This window comes from Gymnoscopelus braueri (genome assembly GCF_963280865.1).
Source record: "Gymnoscopelus braueri genome assembly, chromosome: 11".
Lineage (NCBI taxonomy): Eukaryota > Metazoa > Chordata > Actinopteri > Myctophiformes > Myctophidae > Gymnoscopelus > Gymnoscopelus braueri.
Window position 1 is genome coordinate 36713347 of NC_137613.1, and position 25052 is coordinate 36738398.

General features: G+C 43.8%; 2 protein-coding genes across 5 annotated transcripts in view; both read left to right on the forward strand.

The window, feature by feature from the left end:
* Positions 1-1162: 1162 nt before the first annotated feature.
* Positions 1163-5437, forward strand: npy (neuropeptide Y). Its single transcript, XM_080441755.1, has 4 exons — positions 1163-1217; positions 2124-2302; positions 4695-4784; positions 5374-5437. The coding sequence occupies exons 2-4, from the start codon at positions 2124-2126 to the stop codon at positions 5396-5398; spliced, it is 294 nt and encodes a 97-aa protein (XP_080297881.1). The 5' UTR covers positions 1163-1217; the 3' UTR covers positions 5399-5437.
* Positions 5438-7622: 2185 nt separating this feature from the next.
* The window catches only part of pals2b (protein associated with LIN7 2, MAGUK p55 family member b), a 31378-nt gene continuing 13948 nt past the window's right edge, over positions 7623-25052 (forward strand). Inside the window, exons 1-2 of one of the 4 annotated variants that reach the window (XM_080441328.1) lie at positions 7623-7896; positions 18143-18212. Coding sequence is in view for 2 of the 4 variants with exons in the window: in XM_080441326.1 (XP_080297452.1) it covers positions 20934-21087 (154 nt within the window). In the remaining 2 variants the exon portion in view is untranslated. Of the gene's footprint in view, positions 7897-18142; positions 18213-20746; positions 21088-25052 lie in introns of those variants that run through there. The other 3 variants (XM_080441329.1, XM_080441326.1, XM_080441327.1) reach the window with 3 other exon arrangements.

Here is a 25052-nt window from a genome sequence, read left to right on the forward strand (position 1 = left end):
TTCACTTCTATCAATACATTAGAGTTACTGGCATAGCCTCGCAAGACAAATTCAACACTTCCCATTGCGGATCCGTTTCTTGTTAAGACTAAGGATCCCTGGCTAATAAGCCTTATTGCCCTCTCTAACTAAAATTTAAAATGTAAAACGCCTAAATATTTTATTTATTTTAGAAACAGTTCATCTTTTACTCAAGAGGGACAATGCCTCGAAGATGACATCATCGGTGATGTCATTTGTCCATGTGTGGTCCAGCCCTATGTGGAATGTAATGCATGTGCAAATAAAACTTATTTAAAATATTGATTTGATGCTCATATTAACCTTAGGAAGTATTATGTTGGACTTTATTTAAGATGTTTTACATTTTAAATTTTAGTTATGGAGGGCAATTGTAATGTATATAAGGCTTATTAGCCAGGGATCCTTTAAGAATGAGTTAATCGTATACCTCACTTGGCCACAGCCCAAAGAAGGGAACATATTTTTAGCCTACATGATTATTTTGTGTTACTTCTGTGACGTCTTATGTTATAAGTCAGTGGTTCTCAACCAGTGGTCCGGGGACCACCAGTGGTCCTGCCCATCCGGGGACCACCAGTGGTCCTGCCCATCCGGGGACCACCAGTGGTCCTTGAGGGGGTTCCAGGTGGTCCCCAGCTAACTGATGGAGAATTGGTAACCAAATGGACCCTTATATAGATCTTTAACTCTTGAGAGTATAACATTAAACCAAATGGTCTCATTTTACGCTCTCAAGAGTTAAGTTATTGTTAAACATCTGCATTAGTCTACTTATTACTTATTTTGATCAACATTTGCCTGTTATCTCTCCTATTGCCTATTGTACATCAATACAGCATGGAATTGTGGACAAAATCGTATCCAGCGATAACAAAATATAACTAATAACTAAGTCTTGGGTCTGAGAGTGGTCCGTGGCTCAAATGCCGAATAAATAAAATACCTCCCTTGATATGAAAAGCTTGAAAACCACTGTTGTTATAAGGGTGATGAAAAACGGTGATGACAACAGTGTCAGTGACGCGCGCAACAGACGTGCGCTTCGTGGAGCGCACGTCCTCTCCTCTCCAAGCGCGTCTGGCGCACGGCCATATAAAACCACAGGCACTCTGATCGGACACACTGACACGCACTGGAGCAGAAGAGACACTTCAGGAAATCCTACAAACATCCGACCTTACCTCCCATTCATTGTAAGTATAGCTTGCTAATTCAAATCTTTAAGAAATAAGAAGAGAGTTGTTAAAGTGTTACCAACGACATGCAGACTATTCCTATCAATCTGAGGCGTTAGCTTTATCTTTCTACATTTTGAAAACGAAATAGTATTTTGCAAAACCTAACCCCGTTTTAAATTGTAGAATGACTTTGTAAATTGCATTTTCTACCAGGACACTACAGTAGTAAATTAAATTGCATCAGTAGGCCTAGTTAAAGGTAGGGTAAGTGATTTTCTTTGGTTAAAATAAGTGTTAAATAGCTCTATATTCTGATAGTACTCATTGCTAGAGTGTTTGTTCAGTAAAAGGAGTCTCCTTGTCTCTCCAGCTCTTTATAAAACAGAAAATGCATTTTCGTTTCAGTTTCAGTTTCATTTCCAATTTTATCCAATCAGGATAGAGAACTCAATCAGGATATAGATTAAACAAGTGAAATTGGAAGTGATGACAATAAGAAATGAGCTGGCAAAATTGGAACTGGAACACTATGAAAATGAAGCTTAAAAATGGGTACTTTCTCCTGATTGGCTGAGATTTTGACACCTACCGGTAAATGTATTTTTTGTTTATTAAAGAGCTGGAGAGGCGGGGAGACTCCTGTTACTGAACAAACACTCTATAGCAATGATTACTATCAGAATATAGTGCCTTAACCTTTTAACACAATACTTTTAGTTTTAACCCAAAAATATCACTTACCCTACCTTTAAATTGCATCAAGAGGATAGAATAAAACTATTAATAAAATGTAACTTTCATAAAGACATGTGTAGGTAAATTTTGTTTACATTTTTTATTTTTATTTTATTTTATAATAACATATATATATATTTTTAAGTATGATTAGGCCTATTTGTTTACATGTAAATGTTTTCGCAGATGCATGCAAACCTGGGCACCCCGCAGGGGTTCTTGCTGTGGGCTCTGATCCTCCTAGGAGCCCTGACGGAAGGATACCCGGTCAAACCGGAGAACCCAGGGGAGGATGCCCCAGCGGAGGACCTGGCCAAGTATTACTCCGCCCTGAGGCACTATATTAACCTCATCACACGACAGAGGTAAAGCTGCACCACATGGCTCTGGGTGGGCACTCATTTTAATAAACTACAACAATACAGTATGTTTTCACATTAAACAAAATTATCATCTCTCTTGCCAGTAGTTAACCATTTGCATTCTGAAATGACTTGGTAGTCCTTATAATCTATAGCAGGGGTCTTCTTCAACATTTTTCAGGTCAAGGACCCCTTATCTAAGAGAGAGATGAAGCAGGGACCCCCACTACATGTTGTATAAAATTGTGTTGCAGATTGATATTTTTCCTAGATTTCATAGTATAGCTTCATAGACTTGTTTGCTAACCACTTGAACCGTCGATACTTAGTAAACTTGACCTCTCACTCTGTAATTGGTCTGCTCTTTTTTCTCCTCTACACCAAACCTCTTTGTCAAAAATAGCCAATCTACAAGCTTGTAGATCTGCTATTTTTGCCTAAAGTGCTCCTCAGAATAAGGATGCTATGGGTTCAAGTGGATAATGGGAAAAAATATATAATAATCCTTTCACACAAAGATTGGGTGGCCCCCCTGTAGTAACTCTGAGGACCCCCTAGGGGTCCCGGACCCCCTGTTGAAGACCCCTGATCTAATAGCCTACTACTAGATATAGAAGGGAGAGACAGCCGGACTGAAGGCAGAGGGTTGGAGACTCCAACGCTCTAATTCAGTCCTGCTTGGAGTGGACATGCCACACAAGTGCCCATCAGGAACAGAAGACGTTTCTGTTCTATTCTATTACTTCTAATCGTCATTCTACCCTCTGTTTATCTATTTTAGAACAGCTGCAATGTAGAGAGAGAGCTGTATGTTCAATGATATCCCTACTTATTCCTCTAATTTCAGCCAAGCCTTTATTCAGGAGTTCATTCTGAGACCTTTTCAAGGTTCCACCCACAGTTATGAAAGCAAAAGGTCATGAGTACAGAAGAGTCAAGGCTTTAAATATGTCCATTACTTTTGATTAAATCATCGTCTTGTATAGTCCCATCGAAATATATGTAAAATATAGCTTGGATTATTCCTTGCAGAAATGTCACATGGTCCTATAGTTATAATATTCTTAAAGTTTTACTCAACCTTTAGAATCTAAAGGTTTTAAGATGCTGTTATGATATTATATATGATAGCAGCACGGTTAATACTGCTAATAACAGCAATTAATGGGAGAAAGGGAATGTCCATTCCATTGTTGCGTGTTGGAGCTGCTTGTCTGTCAGTGTGATTCAGAGATCTCTGAGCATCTTTATGGATTACGAAACTCACATTTCATTCTTTTTTCAAACCTGATGAAATGTTGACAGAAAATTATGTCTCCTGATCTTAACAGCAACTGACCAGTGGATTTATGAGTCAATAAGAATAATAAGACACACAAATGTGTATATATAGCACCTTTCAAGAGTATCACAGATGCATTACATTGAGATAGAACAAAATAATGAACAACCAACAAACAAACAAAACAATCAACTAGTTGCCATAGGCCAAACAAGCTAAACCTACAATAAAATCCACCATTTGGTTCCATTTGTACTCTCTTCGGAGTTAAATGAACCCAATGATTTTACTGTGTATCCTTTGATTGCCTAGATCAAGTTAACTCGTTTTTCAAATCCATCACTTGATTGCCTAGATCGAGTTAACTCGTTTTTCAAAAAATAATATTTTTTAAATTTGACCCAAAGACCAAGGAGATATGATTTTTCGAAGATCTAGACTCCTATCCACTTCCTTGTTAACTTAAAACTTGAGCTCCTGAGTACTTTTATTTTTTCAATTAAAAATCTCTGGCATAAAACTGCAAAAAATCTTAAATAATTCAGTCAGTGAATGATAATGTCAAACAGCCAAATGTAAATGTCAGAGCCTTTGGCCAGTATGGCGAGATGATTGCAATTTTCTGGTTTCTCTTTATAAATGTGAGTGCTGCTGGCTTGGATGCTGCTTTAGCTGTTGTACTGCTGAGGGCAGCCCATGTGGGGACATTTCAAATGCGTCACCAAGGCTTATCATCTGAGGAACAGAATGTACCACCTACCATAGACTGTAGCCCACCTACGATGCACCTCTTGGCTGTAATGGCTGAGGTTTGGTTTTTATCATGGTCTCCTTCGATTAATCCCACAACTTGTCTCAGCGGTATGACTGATACTTATTATGTTGGTGTTTCAAAGTCCAAGATTCTAAGGTGGTTATAACAGTGGAAACCGTTATCGTATTTTTGTACCTTTTCATTTGATCAAGATTAAGTGTAACATGCTCCTACCTCTGCTTGTGTTTAATATAGTCACTCACTGATGTTATCTATTTCTTTCATCTATCTGTCTGGTCCCCCCCCCCCTCTCTCTCTCTCTCCTCCCTATATCTTTCTCTTTCCTCCACCCGGTTCAGGTATGGGAAGAGGTCCAGTCCTGAGATTCTGGACACACTGGTGTCAGATATGCTGCTGAAGGACACCAGAGACACACTGCCACAGTCCAGGTCTGAGAGTGTGTGTGTGTGTGTGTGTGTGTGTGTGTGTGTGTGTGTGTGTGTGTGTGTGTGTGTGTGTGTGTGTGTGTGTGTGTGTGTGTGTGTGTGTGTGTGTGTGTGTGTGTGTGTGTGTGTGTGTGTGTGTGTGTGTGTGTGTGTGTGCAAATGTATGCCCAAACTGGAGGCAAAAAGGCTGGCAAAGTATTGTGCTGTCTCTGCTATAATTGGCAGCCGCCACATATGGCGGAGATGCTGTTACTTATACCCATAGAGTACTGAGTGACATGCTTATTGTATCATGAAGACATGCCATGATGTTGTGATGAAATCTTACTGCACCTTTAATATTTGTGTCCTTGTGCTCTCCTTTGTGTATAGACATAAATAAAGTAAACTGTGTGTGTGTGTGTGTGTGTGTGTGTGTGTGTGTGTGTGTGCGTGCGTGCGTGCGTGCAATGCGTGCGTGCGTGCGTGCAATGCGTGCGTGCGTGCGTGCGTGTGTGTGTTTGTGTCTGTGTCTGTGTGCGTGTGTTCATTCGTTCATTGTAAGAAAACCATTGCTATAACACAATAACTAAATGTGATTTTCTCTTCTCAGATACGACCCATCATCGCAGTGGTGAAATCATCACCGTCTGTGCCACCCACACCCACCCCACCCCTGCCACCACAACAGCCCCTCTTCTCCAGCCAACATACTGACCTCTACATGGACCACTGGCCCACCAGAGTCTGTTCTCCCCACCCCACCAACCACTGTTGTTAATGCTACATAATGTGCCATACTGTAAATAATACTGTACTTCAAGTCACAGTTAGTGAAATTATAACAAAAATGAAGGGCAGACTGTTGATTAATAACTGTCCAATAAAATACCCTGTCTCATTTGACTTTTTTATGAGGTAGATGGATTTCGCTTAAGCCAGGTTTTGAGAATTAGAGGAAGTTGTTGAACGTCTGCGTAGCAAGAAAAGCACATAATGGAAGATGTATCTTTGAATTCAGAGCTCAGCACATAGATACCATCAGTAAATGCCCGAATGTTCTCCAGCGAGAAAAGTCTTCAGCAAGTAGGGTGGACAATGTCTCCCTCTCGTGGCTGTTGTGGAGCGTCGCGCGGATGCTTTATGCAGTTTATTAGTAGCCTACAACTAACCACACCATGCCATAATATTGTTATACCAAGCAAAATTAGCCCATTTGTGTAGGCTAAGGCATTGAAAGTGGGGTCCGGGGACCCCCAGGGCCAGGGGTCCTTGAGGGAGTTCCAGGGGGTCCCCAGCTAAATGATAGATTAGGCACCAAATGGACCCTTATGGGTCTGTAACTCTGAGAGTGTACAAATGGAACCTAACGGGTCCATTTGGTTCCATTTGTACACTCTCAGAGTTAAATTGACATAGATTTTACAATATAAATTGCGGTCCAAGTGATAGAAATGCCATTAAATGGGGGTCTATAGCCCCCCCCATGCATGTCAAACTGGGGGTCCTTGAAATTAAAATGGTTGAGAATCACTGCTAGAGCCGTACAAAATCTTCTCTTATGGGGGTCCCTGGCATATCTTTTGAAATGGGGGTCCGTATTTTTGTACCTTTTCATTTGATCAAGATTAAGTGTAACATGCTCCTACCTCTGCTTGTGTTTAATAAGTGTCAATTTGGAATGGGGGTCCTTGACATGAAAAAGTTTGAGAACCACTGGTCTAAGGCTTCGGATATGGGCTTGGCACAGAGCGTAGATGGCACAGATACCACGGGTGATAAAAAACATAATAAACTCAGCTGTTACTAGTAGTAGTAGGTAGATTAGATTACAATACTTTGTAATGAGAATTTGAGAAGCACCTGCGGTGAGATAGGCTTAATAGGCCTGGCCTAGTGCTTTGATGTATTCACTTTAACACTGTACCTCTCTCCACTCTGTGTTATCTCTATTATCAGCAAGAATGACTTTACTGGGAAGGTTTGACATTTGAGGAGAACTAGACAATGGGTAAATGCCGAAGGGTTAAAAGAAAGAAAAAATGTGGACACCTCATGGTGCACTAACTAATTTCGTGGACCGCAGTTCCTAATCCCATTCCCGGCCTCACTCTAATTCCAATTTTATCTAGAATCGTACAATCCCTTTAATTGAACATGCATGGGTGATGTGTGACCCTGTATCTTCTAGGCATTGGTTCTCAAAGTGGGGTCCGGAGACCCCCAGGGGTCCTTGAGGGAGTTCCAGGGGGTCCCTGGCATATCTTCTGAAATGGGGGTCCACGGGCTAATAAGTGTCAATTTGGGGGTCCTTGACATGAAAAAGTTTGAGAACCACTGTTCTAGGGATCATATACTGGCAGTAGGTGCATGCTCTACCCGGCACCATGGTCCGTCTGGGTCTGCATTTTCAATGGAAGAGCAGACTCCCTCCTCCAACCACTGCAGATGTCATATGACATAGTAATAGCCTACTCTACCATAACGATTGGCATAGTATTCATTAGATTGCTATAAATGTGAATAGGTCTACATTGAGTTATTAACATTCGAAAGAGGACAGTCTCTCTGAATGGAGTAGCCTACATTTCAGCGTAAACACTCAACGTTACAATACATCGTCATCATTTTGAATGGCTACATGTGGCGTAGTATCATAATGTATCCACTACTGCACACATACACAAACATACACACACAAGGGGGGGTGGACCTCGTCTGCCACCATTGGTCTTTGGCGCCTGACGTCACGGAGAAGAGGCGGGGCATGCCGCACTGATTGGCACCGTGTATTCCGTGGTAGTTGTTCAGCTGCGGGACGCGCGACGACCCACCGAGACACAGATAGACAGCTGAGTGACTGAGAGAGATAGAGAGATAGAGAGATAGAGAGAGAGAGAGAGAGAGAGAGAGGGAGAGAGAGAGAGAGAGAGAGAGGTCTGACTCTGAGGGGGGTTTGAATATTCAACCGGGACAGCGACAGACAGACAGTGAAGTGGACCCACTTCACTGTATTCGGTCATTCGGTTGAATATTCAACCGGGACAGACAGACAGACAGTCAGTCAGTGAGTTAGTGAGGAGGACCCACCGGGAAGAAGAACTCAAGAGACGCACCACGGTAAACGTTTAACGGGGTAAGTGTCTCTCCATGTTCATCTCTCTCTTGTTCCACTCGCAATACAGCTTGAGAGATTCAATTAGACACCGCAACAGGAGAGGGGAGGGATAGCCCCGTTATTCCTCAATCGAAAAATAGCCGATCTACAAGCTCACAAGTCACAATGCGTCCCGCGTTGTGAGCTTGTAGATCGGCTATTTTTTAAAGTGTATTTACACATCGCGAGTTGCCAGCTTTAGTTGTTTGAGAGCGACTTTAGAGCAGCAGACAGCCCAGTCAGCCCAACGGCGCTTCCTTTCCTTTTCCTGCTTTTTACCCACACGATGTGGAGGAGGGGGAGGAGGAGGAGGAGGGTACCGTTTTTTTATCTGGGTTGTAGCCGATAAGCATCCACACGCACATGCACACTGTTGTACTACTACTACTGCGCGCACACGCACACGTACTCGCACACGCACGCACATCACAATGGCTGGAATAATAGGTAACAAAAATGGCCGCACGTGTGATCATGAGAGGGAGATACTGTAATTTATACAATTGCCTGCCTGGACAGATCGCCAGATCTGTGACATCATGATCTACCCAGGAGGAGGATGGGATGAGTTTTGCTGGACTTTTAATGCTGTCAGGACAGGACAGACAGGACAGTATAGGACAGGACAGGGCAGACAGGATAGACGGGACGGGACAGACGGGACAGGGTGACAGGGACGGACAGCGTCACTCACAAACTGTCACAAAAAGAAAAGGAGAAAAAAAACGCCTGCTGCAACACGCCAGGGTAGACTTAAAAATAGGCTATGAAATTATTGATTACCTCCTCCTAGTACTATGAGGGAGGGAAGGTGCTTCTATGTGTTTGTTTTCAGGCAGCAGCAGCAATAACAACAACAGCAACAACAACAACAATAGCAAGGCATTGTTTGTATTGAACTGATGGAGAAGGATCGGATAACCATTGGCCTGGCACAGTCTGCATTGACCGGAGGCTCTGCCAGACTATGATATTGATTTTGGCCCCCTTCCACACACACACACACACGCACGCACGCACGCACGCACGCACGCACGCACGCACGCACACACACACACACACACACACACACACACACACACACACACACACACACACACACACACACACACACACACACACACACACACACACACACACACACACACACACACACACACACACACACACACACACACAAAGAGATGCATGAGTGCACCATGAAATGACAATGCACTTACACAATAGCAAAACCAATTTATAAAAGTACCCTAATCAGAGTACACTTAGCGCAATGGACCAAGACCTTTTGGCCATTGAACGCCTGTGGACTTGAATCAAGTTGAACGCATATAGAATGAAAGGTGCTTTTAGTGAAGGACCTTTGAAAGTACTTCAAACAGCTCCACGTGACGGGGGAAGCCCATGCACTTACGTAACATCCTTGGGGGATCCTTTGAAAGGAGGGGGTACATTAGGAGAGGCCGCAATCCTGTTACCTGAGAAGGCCGCGTCCTAGATCCCTTTTGCAATTAAACTGTCGTTTATCAGTCTTCGTTTTACCATGATAATCAGATGTAATTAGATTTGAACAAACTAATGGGAGGAAGGAAATGAGACAGAGGCCATTACAGCAAACCAGCGATTCTCAGATCTGAATATTTGTCAAGTGTGCTGGCGTCAGACTTGACTTCTATAGTGACCTTTGTTATTGTGTTTGTGTTGTGTAGGTGGAATATTCACCTTAGGTTTGAGGTCACGTTACAGTGTGACAAAAAAAAAGTTGATATGCTGATAATGTAAGGAACATTCCTCAGGGGTCATAATATAGAGTTGTTTATCTTATGGATATGCAACCGTTTTAAGGGTTTTGCCATAATGGCAGTGGTTCTCAACCTTTTCAGGCCGTGACCCCCCAAAATAATCACATTTGAACTGGGGACCCCCCAACATAATCATATGTTGAACTGGGGAAGTTCCCTCACCCTGACAAGCACTTGGAATTGTCGGAGTTGAGGCATTATATTTAGTTTGACTTGGTTCTAGAGATAAATATTGTGAAAATTCGTTTTTATAGTATAGTTTGTTGACTACTTTTGATGCAGTAATGTTCTTTTTTCATTTCATTTCTTTTCTCTTTTTTTGTAGTAAAAGGTTGAGAACCACTGACATACGGTGTGAACCTTGTGATTTGAGTTCCACAGAGAGCCTTTTACGATAAGAGTGTGTACACCCTCATGTGTAAGGTGGGAGGAAATACAAACTTGAACTACTAGTTTAGACAGAGCTTACTTGATACTTCCACCCATTACTGGAACATTAGACAGAATGTCGTCTTTTGTTCCAATGCGGTCAGACAGTGAGTCACTTCAGTGCAGGCCTGACGTGAAATGTCCTACAACAAAGTACGCTTATTCCTCCATTGTTAATAGTATGCAGCTAGAATAATATTATGCCGATCGAATGAGAACCCGATGGCGGGATGGATATAGAGAGAGACAGAGTGAGGGAATGAGAGAGAAACCACACACATACGCAGAAAGACAATGTTTGTGTGCACATGCACACACACACACACACACACACACACACACACTGGAGTGACTCAAAACATCCCAGGGATGAGCAGGAGACGTGTCATAGGGCAATGGTCATGTCTGCTGTTATTTACACACCCATAATCAACTCTCCACTCTGTCAAGTCTGTTCCTTCAAGAGGACTTGAGGCCAAGCTGACCCCAGGACAGTTATAAAGAGTAAATGGTGCATTTATATTGCGCCTTCATCCAAAGCGCTTTACAACGTGCATTACATTCACCCATTTACACACTGATGGCGGAGGAAACCATGCTCCTCGGGAGCAGTTAGGGGTTCAGTGTCTTGCTCAAGGTCACTTCGACAGTAACCCAGGGGGAGCCTGGGATCGAACCTTCTGACTCCCAATCGGCCGCTCTACCTCCTGAGCCATTGCCGCAACTAACTATGAGCAGCTGCCCTCACTGTGCCAGGAAAATGCATCAATGATCGATTCAAACCATTCAGTGGGGGAACCATTCATTCAAATGAGCCGTGTCATTATTGATAGCTGTCAAGATCAATAATGCTGTTATACTACACTATTTGGCAGTTTGTTTGCCCCAGACCAGAGCTGATATGTCGGATTTTGTCTATCGCTGGGCAAATAAGCCCTTAAATGAGCCTGAATATAATCAATAACGTGTGTTTATTGTGTTTTACAATAGAAACGAGACATATTGACAAATAACAATGAGCAGCTACTTGACAGCAGCTGACAGAAATAACTATGTGAGTAGAGAAAATGCCCTCTAACCGGAGGACATGGGTCATAGACATCATCATGTGACCGTGTCGCTCGCTGAAAATGACTGGTTTGTGTGTAAACTATGGCTTAACTCTGCCGTGCTAAAGTGTCCTCCATCTTGACAGCAAAGAGGCATTAGGAGAAGGCTTAGAACATTTGATATGATGATGCCCATGGCTTGCACTGGCTGCTGACTGGCCTGGTGTCACCCTCCTGTTCTTATGTAACACAGGGGCTGTCTGTGGCGGAGAGATACGCCTTTCACTTTCACTTCCTTCACCTCTGTCCCCTCCATCAGCATACTCATTTTTCATAATTTTCACATTTTGTTAATATAATTTGTATAATCCTGCCTGCATCCGTGCACTGCAGGGTACTGTAATCAGCCGTGTGTGTGTGTGTGTGTGTGTGTGTGTGTGTGTGTGCGTGTGTGTGTGTGTGTGTGTGTGGTTTGGGTTGAAAAGTTCAAAAGTCACAGTCAAGGTCAAAATAGGGAACAGATGGGGCTTTTTGATTAAACTTGATGGGACTGATCAGTGTACTAGGCTGCCCCAATGACATGAGCAACTTTCAGGTTAAAAAGGTCACGGTCACCATCAAGGTCACAAGAACGGAGAGATGTAGAAAAAGAGGGTTACACCCCCAGATGTGTTATTGCTTTAATATTATGTTGAAGTATTGTTAAGTTAGGTTTGATCTTGTGTGTTGAGTTCTGCTATGTGCTCTGCTTTTCTTATGCGAGGCATTTATGTTATGTTAGGTTACATTATTTTACTGTAACATTAGTCATACAACTTCCCCTTCGATTCCATCTTCTGTATGTCTTCATTAACACTGTTAGCAGTAACCGGGTCAGAGAGAAGCAAGTGTACTGATGTGATGTAATGAGGTGTGTCTTCAGATGCTCATTAAGATCGCTGTTCGTTATGCGGCAGGCCTGCTGATGGGCTGAGGACTTTTAATGCTGTCTTCCACAGCAGCTCACAGCATTACTATACAAACCACACAATCATACTTCAAACATCCCAGACGATGTACAGTGTTTGTAAAACCACTGAGCGTCGAGGCTGACTGGTGGACTTATAAAACAAATGGCACAATAGTGTTAGTTGTACGATAGTGTCCCGTGCCAAGAATAGGCAATTTAAAAGCCACGGGCAGCTTGTGGATCGGCTACTTTCGGCACTTTCGACACCGCCATACAACAGTATAATGTTAGTTAGAGACGTGTGCTACTGCTAACTCTTTAGATGTTGTTACAAGGCACCTTGTAATGGATGCATTATATTAACTACCAGGTTACAGGTCAACAAATGCAATCATGAGAGCAATAGCAAAATAATATTATTTAGATTATGTTATTCTGCTAAGATGCCTATCTTGGTGTTCAATCTTCTTATTGATGGCCCCCTGCTACATAAAGAATGACCTGAATACAGTAGTGTGGTATGTCTAGCGGCAGAGGCTGATGGGTAGTTGGATGTGGGTCTACTTAAGACATATGTTCACATGCGCACATGCGCACATGCACACACACACACACACACACACACACACACACACACACACACACACACACACACACACACACACACACACACACACACACACACACACACACACACACACACACACACACACACACACAGCCTCCAGCAAGGGGTCATCACCACCAACAACAACACGTCCTAATTAGTGTGGTTGCCCGAATGGGCAACCAGACTATTGTTATACAGAAACTTTATTTCTAGATAAACAATTTTTTCAACCGCATCTCCTCCCACAGTTTATTTTTCCCAATTTAGTGGCATATGTCAAAATGACCGTCTTGACCGGGAATCATCTGCTTGTATTTTGCTAAGAGATTGGTTAAATAGTTTAATTGATATTGATTTATTAGTGCATTAAATGTCCCCATCCACTTTAATGGAAAAGTGAAAAAACTCAAATTCAAGTATTTTTTTCTCTGAAATCGTAAGAGCTAGAGTTACCAGATTTGGTGGGGAGGTTCATAATTTAGTCCAAAATTATCTTTAAAATAATCACACCATTCGGCCTCATGGTGGCGCTATTACAGCCCACTTTACGTTTTTGGCCTATAACTTTTGAACCGTAGGTCCTAGAATAAAAATCTTTTCCCCCCTAGATTCCTTGGGTCATGACGCAACTCCCCATATAGGCCACGCCCATTTGCGTCAGGATAGATTTTCCGCCATTTTGAATTTTCTTCAAAACACACTTTTAGCTCCTCCTCCCACATATTTTCTCCAAATTTCACAAAAATCAGTACACATTATCTCTGGACCCATGCGATAATCTGGAGTGAAACAGAATTTTGATAGTCCATACCGTTCGTCCGTAAATGGCTTCCAAAGTTAGAAGGAGGGGCCCGTTTTACAAAAAAGCCCACAAATCACGAACAAAACGTCCAGTCAATCCCAAATTTGAATCACATGTCGAGGGTGGTTTACTCAACAAATCCCCAAAAGCATTTCCACTTTGATCCATAGGGGGCACCACAACTGCGCAAAACGTAACCGTTTGATGCAAAAACATGATTTTTGGGGGGATCACTCCTCTCAAAATGAAAAGCAGGTGATCTCAGGAGTTACAGGACGATGTCATTGGCCCGCTATATTTGTGGGAGGGGCCTAATTATTTAGTGGGTGGGGCCTATTTCTTAAAATCAAAACGCCATGTATCACGAACGCAGGATCCAATCAGCACCAAATTCGAATGGCACGTCGCGCGGCCTCCGACGGTATTCCTGCAAGCGTATTCCTCAAGTCCCGGCGTCGGCGCAACCACACTTTGCAATTTCCCAGAATTGCGACCCGTCTAGTTGCCTTTTACTACCCCAGGAGCCAGAGTCAGCCTGGCCCAGGGGGAGGACATCTTGGCTCCAAGGCGGCCTGGGTTACAAGCCTTCATAGTGATTTTCAAGTCATTGAGAGAAACCCAGAGTGACGGCTATTACTCAGTGTTCTTTGACTTTGGTCCACGGAGGGGGGGAGGGAGAGAGAGAGAGAGAGAGAGAGAGAGAGAGAGAGAGAGAGAGAGAGAGAGAGAGAGAGAGAGAGAGAGAGATGGGTCAAAGGGAGAGATATAGAACAGGGTGACCCTCTAAATTTTTTCTGCTGTTTGGTTGGTTGCGTTTCTATGAATGGTCTGCATTTCTATAGCACCTTTTATCTAAAGCCCTCTTTAATGTGTGTTTACAATACATTCACCCACCAATAGTGGAGGCAACTACACAAGGCACCAGTTTGCTCATGGGGAGCAGTTAGGGGTTCAGTGTCTTGCTCAAGGAAACTTTGACATGAAGCCAGGAGGAGCCAGGGATCAAATTGGCAATCTTCTGGTTCCAAGACAGCCACTCTACCTCCTGAGCCACTGTATGCATGTGCCCCATGCATGTAATCCTGTTTCATGTCCCCCCAAGGGATACAACGTGCCATTGCCACTATTCAGCCAAGGCACTTTAGAGCAAATACACTAAAGAGCATTCATTGATGTGGAGAGGAGAACAACACAGCTACATCTTCTGATGGGCAGCTGGAGAACTTACAACAACATCATGATGTTGTAACTACAATTTTACATGTCAGCTTGTGCGACTGTCTATCTTTGTGCTTTACATGCCATGCATGATTATACACGTGCTAGTCTTGCGTAGCCAGACAACTATTCCACAATCTCCGAATGCTATATTGAGTCTGGAACTACACCTCCCGAAATCCGAGAAGAAGCTGGCATTTCCGTTCACGAAAATATGTTTTAAAATATCTTTACATTAAATTATTGTATTTCTATTTCTGCTAAGCAGCAAGCTATATTAGATGATTTTGATTTATATCAGGATAAAGTTGCGCGACTGTAAAGACGAAACGGAAGTGGGGAGGAGGCTTCACATCCGCTTTATATTTTACTCATGATCTTGATCTTCCGTGCTCCAGACTGTATGACCGGAAACATTCGAACATTGTGGGAGGGAGGCAACAGTCTGGCCACGCGAGACTACACACGTGCAACACAGATGCGTACATGGAAACACAAATTACATATCAGCGCATGTGCTCATGCGCACACTCACAGGAACACACCCATTAACCGGATGAAAACTGTGATGATCTGTTGCCATGTTTTACACAAAAACAGACCCTCTGATCCGCTGTAATCCCTCTTTCATGAGCTGTCTGTCATCTGGCTGCCTGGCAACCGGGGGTAGTGGGAGGGCTTTGGTTGGCTTGTCCCCTCCTGCTGACTGGCCAATGGCAGCCACGAGTGACCATTATCTGGTAATGGTCTTTGTGTGCCGGAAGGTGGGAATAGGTACAACTACGAAGGGAGATGTCGTTGGACGCCATGGACAGACACACTGACTTCAACACATGCTCAGTGGCCTGTTGTATCCACATAATATGAGAATATCTGACCACACTGCTGAAAATATTCATTGTGCACTTAGTGCCCACCCAGATTTCTCTGTCCTTGTGATAACATTTCCCTAGGTGTGTGTGTGTGTGTGTGTGTATGTGTGTTCACGTCTGTGTGTGTTCGTTAGAGCTGGTTGATTCTTCAGACTTCAACCACTAAAGCCCAGCTATTCAAAAATAAAATGACATGGCCAAAATAGGGACACCAGGGTGGAAGTGGTTAACTGTTAGCTCAGGCAGAACTAGTGCTAGCACACCTTAGCATACCTCTTCTAATGGAGGAGATAGCTACCTACAGTACAAGGAGTGTGCGTTTGTGTGTCTATACGCGCACGCACATTGGGTTCATGACCACACAAGCAATGCATCCGTGCCGTTGTTCACGATATCTACTGTCCACATTTGCCGTTTAAAGCTACTTCACAGAAAGCATTCATACCGAGCTAAACAGACCAGTCTAGCCTAAGACGATCACTGCAGCAATTGCAATGTCCTTGTAGTTCTTAAATGCACAACTGATGAGAAGGTTATTTGCATTCAGGCAGCTGCTCATCCTTATTGGATATCTCTCAAGATGTACTCATCTATTCCCTTCCTTTGCGGCTTTTCGTCCTCTCATCCTCTCTATTTCCTTAACTAGAGTACTTTCCTTAACTGCTTCTGTTCTCTCTGTTCCCCCCACATGACTCCTAATGTGTAGTTTATCCTTCCCAAGTGTATCCTTGACCCTCTTTTGGGAGACGTGTTCGTTAACACTTCAGTACCACTTCAACGCCTCCAATAAAATGCTCTCGCTCTTTCTCTGCAGCTCTCTCTCAATGTCCTGTAGTTCTCCGGACTTGTCCTGTTTTTATAGCACTCTCCATCTCTCTTCTCCACCTCCTCCTCTCCACTCAGACCGTGGCCCAGCTTGGCCCTGTGCTCTGTCGTGCAGATGATTCGATGAGGAGTCGTCCTTTCCTGGTAGCTTTTTCCTCCATTAACATTCTTCGAGGGATATCTATCACCTCCAATGAGTCTGCCGATGCTGATTGTAATCTGTGTTGTGTAATGAACCTCTCTCTCTCTCTCTCTCTCTCATACACACACAAATTCAACCCCAGTTTTTCTCTCTCACGCGGTAATGAATCAATTAGTGTTAGCGTGCAGGTCAGCCAGCTAACAAGAAGAAGGAAGGGTCCTATAAGGCGAGGAGGCATGAAAGCAACATGAGGTAGTGCAAAAGGTCAGGCTACTTTTCAATCCAGCTCTCATTAGACCCGTTTACTCTGATTGCATATAACTTGGGTTCAATTATGCGTCATGGGACGTCATAGCTTGTATGATGGAGGGCATATAGACCAGAGAGAAACTGTATGTAGGACAACAGTCAACTGAAGGGTATGACCTCTCAGAGTAGGAGGAATCAGTGCAGAGAATGATGCATGTAAGAGCGGGGATCTGTTCTTTATGGGCCGTCAAGTTATTTGGTGATAATCATGTACAGTAATTTCACTTTTTGCTGGCTTGCATTTTGTAATTTTCCATCTCATAATGACTTTTCAGAGGAGAACAGGCAGGCTTAACGCTGCCAGAACTATGCAGTCTCATTAGAAAAATTATGTTTCAAACTATTTATTATCCGTACCACTGGGACAGAGGGATAAGTATGGAAGCCCATTTCCGCCACTGAACAAAAATGCCAGAATTGTGAGGTTTGATTTCTGAGCTATTAAGTCAGAATCACCGCAACAATCCTGACTTTCAGGCCCATTTTTGGTTTATTCAGTGGTGTAAATTGGCTTCTACAGACAGGGGAGGGACACATGAGGGATGGAAAGAGGAAGGGGTATTTTTGTCCACATTCCAAATTGACAGTGGAAAGAAGCTAGAAAACATAACAACTGTGTGTGTTGTTGCCTGCATGTGTATGAGACAGCAACCTGGAAAGAAGTTGAGGCTGCTCACTGTGCAGTAAAAAGCTGTTCATTTAGTGTTAATTTAACTTTGAGAGGGGAAAAATTGACGCATTTAATGAATGCCGTAGTAATGCTGTGTCATTTACCGTCTCAGTGGCCTGGTGCCAACTGATGATGCAAGCATCCTTGAATAGTGTAGGACACACAATGAATGGTCCTTCGTCTCCGTCTGAAGGAACAACAGACTCTTTGACCGAGATCCCTAGCTCTCCTAAAGCCTGGGACAACGTACAATGACTGTTTGAGTGTGAGCGATGATGTGCCTGAGTACGTGTGTAACAGAATGTGTACCTCTTTGTCAAGATGAGTAATATATACTGTATATTTCAATCTTTCTCTTTGTCTATTGCTTAATTTATACTCCGTCATACGAAGGTGGTGTCACTCGCCGAAAATATCACATCTACATGCTATTTTAAAACAATGAAGTAAGTATACAGTAAATCAACCTAAAGGGAATTATAAATCATATCTCTCTCTCTCTCTCTCTCTCTCTCTCTCTCCCCCTCACTGTCTGTCTGGCTGTCCAGATCTCCAGGGTTGACTGATGAGTCAGTAAGAGTACTGCGTGCAAGGGTTGGGCTACACCGACTGGCACAGGTGAGCATTGTTTTCTCTCCTTCTCTCTATAACCCAGTCATGACTCCATGACAATGCCTCCCTGCAAACTGCCATGCCTTGGCTGTTGCACATGTTCTTTGCTATTCATCCTTTAAACCCTTTTTAAATGTTTAAAAGGTGGCTGAGGTTTCTTTTGACAACTGTGGAAGATAACGTGAACCTCTGTGTGTGTTGTGCTTTCCCTGTGAAAGTGCACCATTGTCAGGTGCAAAGAAGCGGCTGGTGACTTGAGATTGACATAATCACAAGCTTCTTTGCTCTCTAACTTAGTTAGACACCGTTTATTAACACTATTTACAAGTGCAATACAATATGACACTGCTACAATGACTCACAAAATCTGGGTTGATGTCCCAAGATGGATTGCTGCTACTGTATGACTGAGTTCTTGTGTTTTGTCCTCACTCAGCTGTTCAGCCACAGTCCAGCTGTTTGAGGAAGCTTTGCACTCCTCTATATCAGGACTATAACACTGTTTTACTGAATGACACTTACAGTACGTCCACTCAACACATTGTTAGCTGTCAGTTGGTATGAGGGTGCTTTATCCACCAGGCCGAAAGGCATGGCCGAGACTGCACCCTGTCCATCCGTCCGTAAGTGTGTGTGTCTGTGACCAGCTAATCTCTGCCACCGTTGGGCCGTTCGCTGCGAAACTGTGCACGTACACTCCCTGGATTCCAGAGTCTGCCCCAAATTTTTCAGATCGGCCTGATATAGCGCCACCAGGAGGCCGACTCATGTAAAACACATTTATTTATACTACTCCTTCAGATGTAATCAAAATGTAATGCAAATCGGTACACATGATCTCTATATTCATCTGATCAAGATGGATCTGTTTGATTTTTCATATTCCATCCTGATTGGCTAAGATTTACATCTAAAGTTTGCAGGAGAGGCCCGTTTTCAACAAAATGCTGCAAATCATGAACGCAGCGTCCGATTGCGGTGACACTTTGCACGCATATTCGTACTACGTTGAGGAACAAATTATTATTATACATAGATTGAGAGATTGAGAATTTTCAGTAAGGGAGTGCTCTTATTCCCTACCAAAAGAGGCCACGATAATCAAATCAGCATCACCTTAAATACGCCTATGTAGATCCGCCTATTTTTGGTAAAGATATTTGGTGTAGAGGGGAAAAAAGGACCAACCAAGTACAGAGCCCTGGGGGACCCCGGTCAAGGTTTGTGCACAATGCTTCCTGCACCCCAAAAATAAACAGTCCTGCCAATACATCAGGTCTTTTCACTCTTCTCAGACAGATAGTGCTGGGTACATCCTTTTAGAAAAGGACAGAGACTCAGAATAGAGAGAGCGAGAATCAGAAAGAAAGAGAGAGAGAGAGAGAGAGAGAGAGAGAGAGGCAAAGTAAAGCAAAACAGTTCTCTATTAAGCTGACACATGCCGGTCGGGGACTTGGCTGAGCTCTGGGGGGAAATGAGTCAAACACAATCGGCACACGCTGAGAGTTTCTGCACCGTGCACTGGCACAGCAGGATGCCAGCCAGGCCACTGTCTGGCCGGCGGAGTGCTGTCAATGACCTCCCACTTTGCTCTCTAAAGAGGACAGCCGGGGGAATGGGGCCGACGGAGCAGAGAGAGGTGGAAACAGGGTGTTTAAAAGGAGTTCGTTTGAAGGGGAAGGGGGGGTGGGGGATCTGGGGTCACAATGCTTCAGTAAGACTTACGTAAGATGACTTATGTAATGACAGTGACAGAGCAAACCGCTGTGTGTGTGTGTGTGTGTGTGTGTGTGTGTGTGTGTGTGTGTGTGTGTGTGTGTGTGTGTGTGTGTGTGTGTGTGTGTGTGTGTGTGTGTGTGTTTGGCGTGTGTGTGTGTGTGTGTGCGCGTGCGTGTGCATGCATTTGTGTGTGAGTGTCTGTCTGTCTCTGTCTAGACCAGTGGTTCTCAAACATTTGAGGTCGTAACCTAAAAGAGAAATTTGCTGTCTTCCTGGGACCCAAACTAGTGAAAATAGCCGATCTAAAAGCTGTATGAAATACTTTTGAAAAACGTTTAAAAATACATTTCTTGACATGACTTTGGGTGGAGTGGGGAGTCAAAAGCAAAGGAGGGGTGTTCAAGCACCCGCTCACCAACAGGAGGAGATTGTGGGATTAGTGTGTGTGTGTGTGTGTGTGTGTGTGTGTGTGTGAGAATGTGTGGCAGAGAGAGGGGGGTTGAGGGTTAGGAGTATTAAAGCTAGTGTTGAGAGAGGGTCTGCGTGTCCACATCTGTGGATGCAACCAGTTATTTCTCCATCTCTCTCTCTCTCTCTCTCTCTCTCTCCTCTGTCTACTGATCTTTTTTTAACTTCCTGTGTCTCTTCCCCTCCCTAGTGTTTCTCTGCTGTGTCTTCCTCACTTCTTCCCTCGCTCTCTCCATATCTCTTAATATCCCCTGCTCGTAATCCCCCCTTCATTGTCACTCGCTTTGTGTGCTGCCCCTCTTGTTCTTGCACAACCCAACCCCCCCCCCCCCCCCTCTCTCTCTGTCTCTCTCTCTCACGCCGCCCCCCTCTCCCTCTGTATCTCCGGGTGTTTAGCGGGTTAGTGGTGCCAGAGGATCCCTGATAGAGCAGAGAAGAGCAGACGCTCTGTGGCACAGACTCATTCTCGGTCAGCAGAGGTTGGCTATAGTGGTTAGTGTGAGCGTAGTTGTACTCGCGAGGAAGTACACTCACTCTGTGATGGTGCTGGCCATGGAGGATGCCTGTCCCACTCCCAATGGGGTCGGGCAGCTGGAGATCGAGCCCCTTCCCGATGTGGCCGCAGAGGGACAGCCGGCCGGGCACAGGCCCCCCAGCAGCGCCCAGCCCGCCGACGGACCCGACCCGTCTGGAGGTGAGAGAAACATGCAGGCTTTAGTTCTGTTTCTGGAGGAAGAGTGGGCGCTTAGGAGAGTCGAGAGGGAGGTGGCATAGGGACAGAGAGAGAGGTACTGTAGAGGCGGGATTCCATCGTAGACCAGCTGACGCGATGCGTGGGTCCTACTAGAATGGGGCAGATTGATGTAAGATGTTTTTCAGAAACATGGAATTCGTAATTAGTTTGTAGGGAGATATTTTATGAATGGATTGAGTGCTTGAGGGAATGTTTAAAAAAAAGAAGATGTGCAATTCACATGCTGTGACTGGGAGGGTGTCTTGGTTAGATAATTGCCCTTTCCAGCCATGTGAAAGCAGTTTTGATAGCGCTGGCAAAGATTGAGTGGGAGTGGGAAGACTTAAATTCCTGAGGAGCATTGTGGTTGCCAGATTTATCTTACATCTATCATCTGGAGAGAAATATATTTCTTTTTTTTTGGGGGGGGGGGGGGGTGGGTTGGTGTGTGAGAGCATCTTGTGTGACCCTTAACCGGCAGCTCTGAAAAAAATTATTCGCTCAATCTAATTCATGTCTGCCACAAAAATATCAACCGCAGGTCCTGTACTCTTCAGCTATCCATTTTTGGGTAGGGTCACACATCTGCGTCAGGAGCGTTGTTGCCGACGCATGCCGAGGCGTCAGACACGTCAATTTCCCAAGTTGTCTTGCGGGTTGTGGGCAGTGCCGGTTTTCTGGTGTGCAGTTAATTTGACTTACGTTGGGGTGGTTGGTTCACTGAAATCTAAAAGCTAAATGCCTGCCAAGTGGGCTTAACCATGGTGCTTCTTTACTATTGGTTGACGGCCGGTCGAAGTTCACCAATGTTGAACTCCATGCTTCCGACACTTTGAAAGTGTTGCATTAAAGCGCCGCAACCGGACGCTACACCCCCCTTGCTCTCATTGAATGGCAGTGAGCGGGACCTCTGTAGCGCATGTGTGACCAGATCTTTGCTTGTGTGATATTTCTCACATTCCAATAGAAATGGAGCTGGGAGCTCCTAAGCAGGCCAAGGTGAGTCACTGCATTGCCATTAGCATACCATTGGTTTGGGGAAAAGGGAAATTCTTGGAGGAAGTTTGAATCAAAATAAGAGTAGCAATGGGTGAACATAATAACAAAGAAGTGTATTGAATGCAGAGCAAAAATAATACTATTGTCATGCACTATGGTCCCTATGCTTTTACTATTATTTTATTATCTCGAAACCTCAAATAATATTTATAATATTTTCACAAAATTGCAAAAATAGCCGATGTACAATGATGTACAAAATTCCGCTATCTGTCGTACACCGAACTATAGGGCTTAAGTGGTTAGTAATACGTTTAGACTTGAGCTCCACAATGTCATATTCCACAGGATTATATAGGCTTTATGCAGCCAGCGTTAGTCCCCTCCCCTACACTGCATGCAATAGAAAAGCATCTCGTGGTGAGATTGTGGTTGGGAGTAAATGTACACACCAGTACACGTGTGTGGGGCGAAGGAGCGAGCTGAGAGGAGCAAACATTCCTGTGGTTTGGGGACACAAGATCTGACTGGGAGGTCAAAGGTCAAGGTAGAGCACACAGAGAATGTGGGTGTGTGTGTATGTGTGTGTGTGTGTGCACACACGCGCATTTGTCTCCTACAGTATGTCACATATACATGATGTCATTATGTCTATATGGTTCCTTCAAAGAACATGAGGACATTATGTCCATGGCAGCTGCATGCAAGACCCCCCCCCCAAAAAAATACACACGCACACACACACACACACACACACACACACACACACACACACACACACACACACACACACACACACACACACACACACACACACACACACACACACACACACACACACACGCACACACACACACACATTGCACAGCGTACACAGAGTTATGTGTAGAAACTCAGTTTTCTTGTGTGGAAAGTACGCAATGTTGATTTCTGTATGTGATTCAACAAATAAAAGAATTTTTAAAAAACACAAGCGCGCGTGCGTGTGGTGGGTCTCAGCATTGCAATTAAGTGAGTGGTGCAATGGCTGTTTTTGTACATGGTTTTGTGTGTGGGTACATACCCAAAACAGCTGTAAGACTTTATATTTGACACAATATTTGCAGTGTCCTGTGCGTGATCATACATGTGTTCTCTAGGAAATATTCCATATCTATCCTATCTACAGTATATATCTTACAGACAGTTAGAGAGATACAGTACATGGATGGATAGATACTGTAAGAGTGGCTACTGGCTATGTGTTTTTGTGTATCTATTCTAGTCGTTATGGGTTAACAGCCTTCTGGGCTGTTTAAACTCCCACCCTTGTCTTTAAAGCAGCATAAATATTTAAGGCTGGATGTTGAGTGCAGCTTTACTGTTTATGCAGTGTGTGTGTGTGTGTGTGTGTGTGTGTGTGTGTGTGTGTGTGTGTGTGTGTGTGTGTGTGTGTGTGTGTGTGTGTGTGTGTGTGTGTGTGTGTGTGTGTGTGTGTGTGTGTGTGTGTGTGTGTGTAGTGTCAGACCATATTGCTATAATTTCAAGATAGTTAAGCCATAGCCGGTCCTCCTTGTGCTGTGAGGTGATTTGTTGCTGTCTATTGTTGTCTCTCTCTCTCTCTCTCTCTCTGTCTCTCTCTCTCACTCTGCTCTTATTCATACAGTTATATTGCTCAGGGGTGCACTGTGAGACACCTAGACATGTACAGTCTTCTCTTTAATACGCTGCATGATATTGTCCTATGAACATTCAGTTCAGAACATTGCGTTGTGAAAGAGACATCTATTATTTACAAGCTCATGACAACATGCTGTATCATTCTTGGGGGGAAAATAGGCCTTTTACATGTTGGGGAAAAATGTCTTGCAGATGGTTGCAACCTTTTTTGTTTAACCACTTAAGCCCAATTTTATACATAGGTTATTCGAAAATAGCCCATCTGCAAGCTCACAACTTGTAGCTATTTTTGAAAAATGTTAACATAATTGAAAAATTGTGAAACATTTTGATAAGCTTAATCTTTATTGACATGCCCTAAATAGGGACGCCATGGTTAATGTGGGTAAAATTGTATGGCCACTTATAATGTTACCAGTATTCCATGTTGTGCTTTCATGACAGCAGGAGTCAACATGGCAGGGGACCTAATTTTTCAAAACAGTCCGACCTGATTTAATAAGAAAAGTCCTCTCGAGTGTTAGCCTACTTGTTGCTTTCAGGTGGAACATGAGTCAAAGTCCCAACCAAGTCTAATTGCAGGCTAGCAATGCAATACATCTTCACAACAAGAGAGACCGACAGACAGAAAAGTAGAAATCACCTGGTGGTGGTTTAATCATTTGTTACTGCTGACAGGACACATCTACCAGCCACATAAGCACTAGAGCACATAGTATACACATTCACATACACATGCGATCTCTAGGCTTTAAGGGTCTTACATAGGCTTAAATAGGGGTTGAGACCATGGCATTAAGGGGTTAACTGATACCTGCCGAGTCCACTCCACACCTCTCTCTCTTTCTCTGTAGACAGCACAGGGCACTTTGAGAAAATGAGAAGATCGAAGCAGAGTTAATTTGTTGATTAAACGGTGTCGAGAGAGTCTGCTTGGATGAACTGGCTTGGTTGAATCAACAGAATTCTCTTCGGTTGTCAATGGATTTACACTTGAACTTGACTTATTTGTTCCAGAAGCCGTTTGAAAGATCAATATAGGCTATGTGGGTATTGACCAACTCTGACCAAAGGACTTTCATCTGGTGCCAAACTAAAGACACTAAATCCCTGGTCTTGTGTTCACGCTATGCGTGGACATGTCTTATTGTGCTAAACCTCGACGGTGAAGACGAGCGCTGGATTTGAAATTTGATATATTACAGAGGCCACAGAGGAAGACGCTACTGTGGACCTGACTGATCAAGGTCCTCAGAAAACGTTTCTGT

Excerpts from the sequence above, each read along its gene's own strand:
- npy (XM_080441755.1), top strand. The coding sequence starts at position 2,124 with ATGCATGCAAACCTGGGCACCCCGCAGGGGTTCTTGCTGTGGGCTCTG. Across the intron at positions 2,303-4,694 it reads AACCTCATCACACGACAGAG|GTATGGGAAGAGGTCCAGTC; the intron begins GTAAAGCTGCAC and ends CACCCGGTTCAG. Across the intron at positions 4,785-5,373 it reads GACACACTGCCACAGTCCAG|ATACGACCCATCATCGCAGT; the intron begins GTCTGAGAGTGT and ends TTCTCTTCTCAG.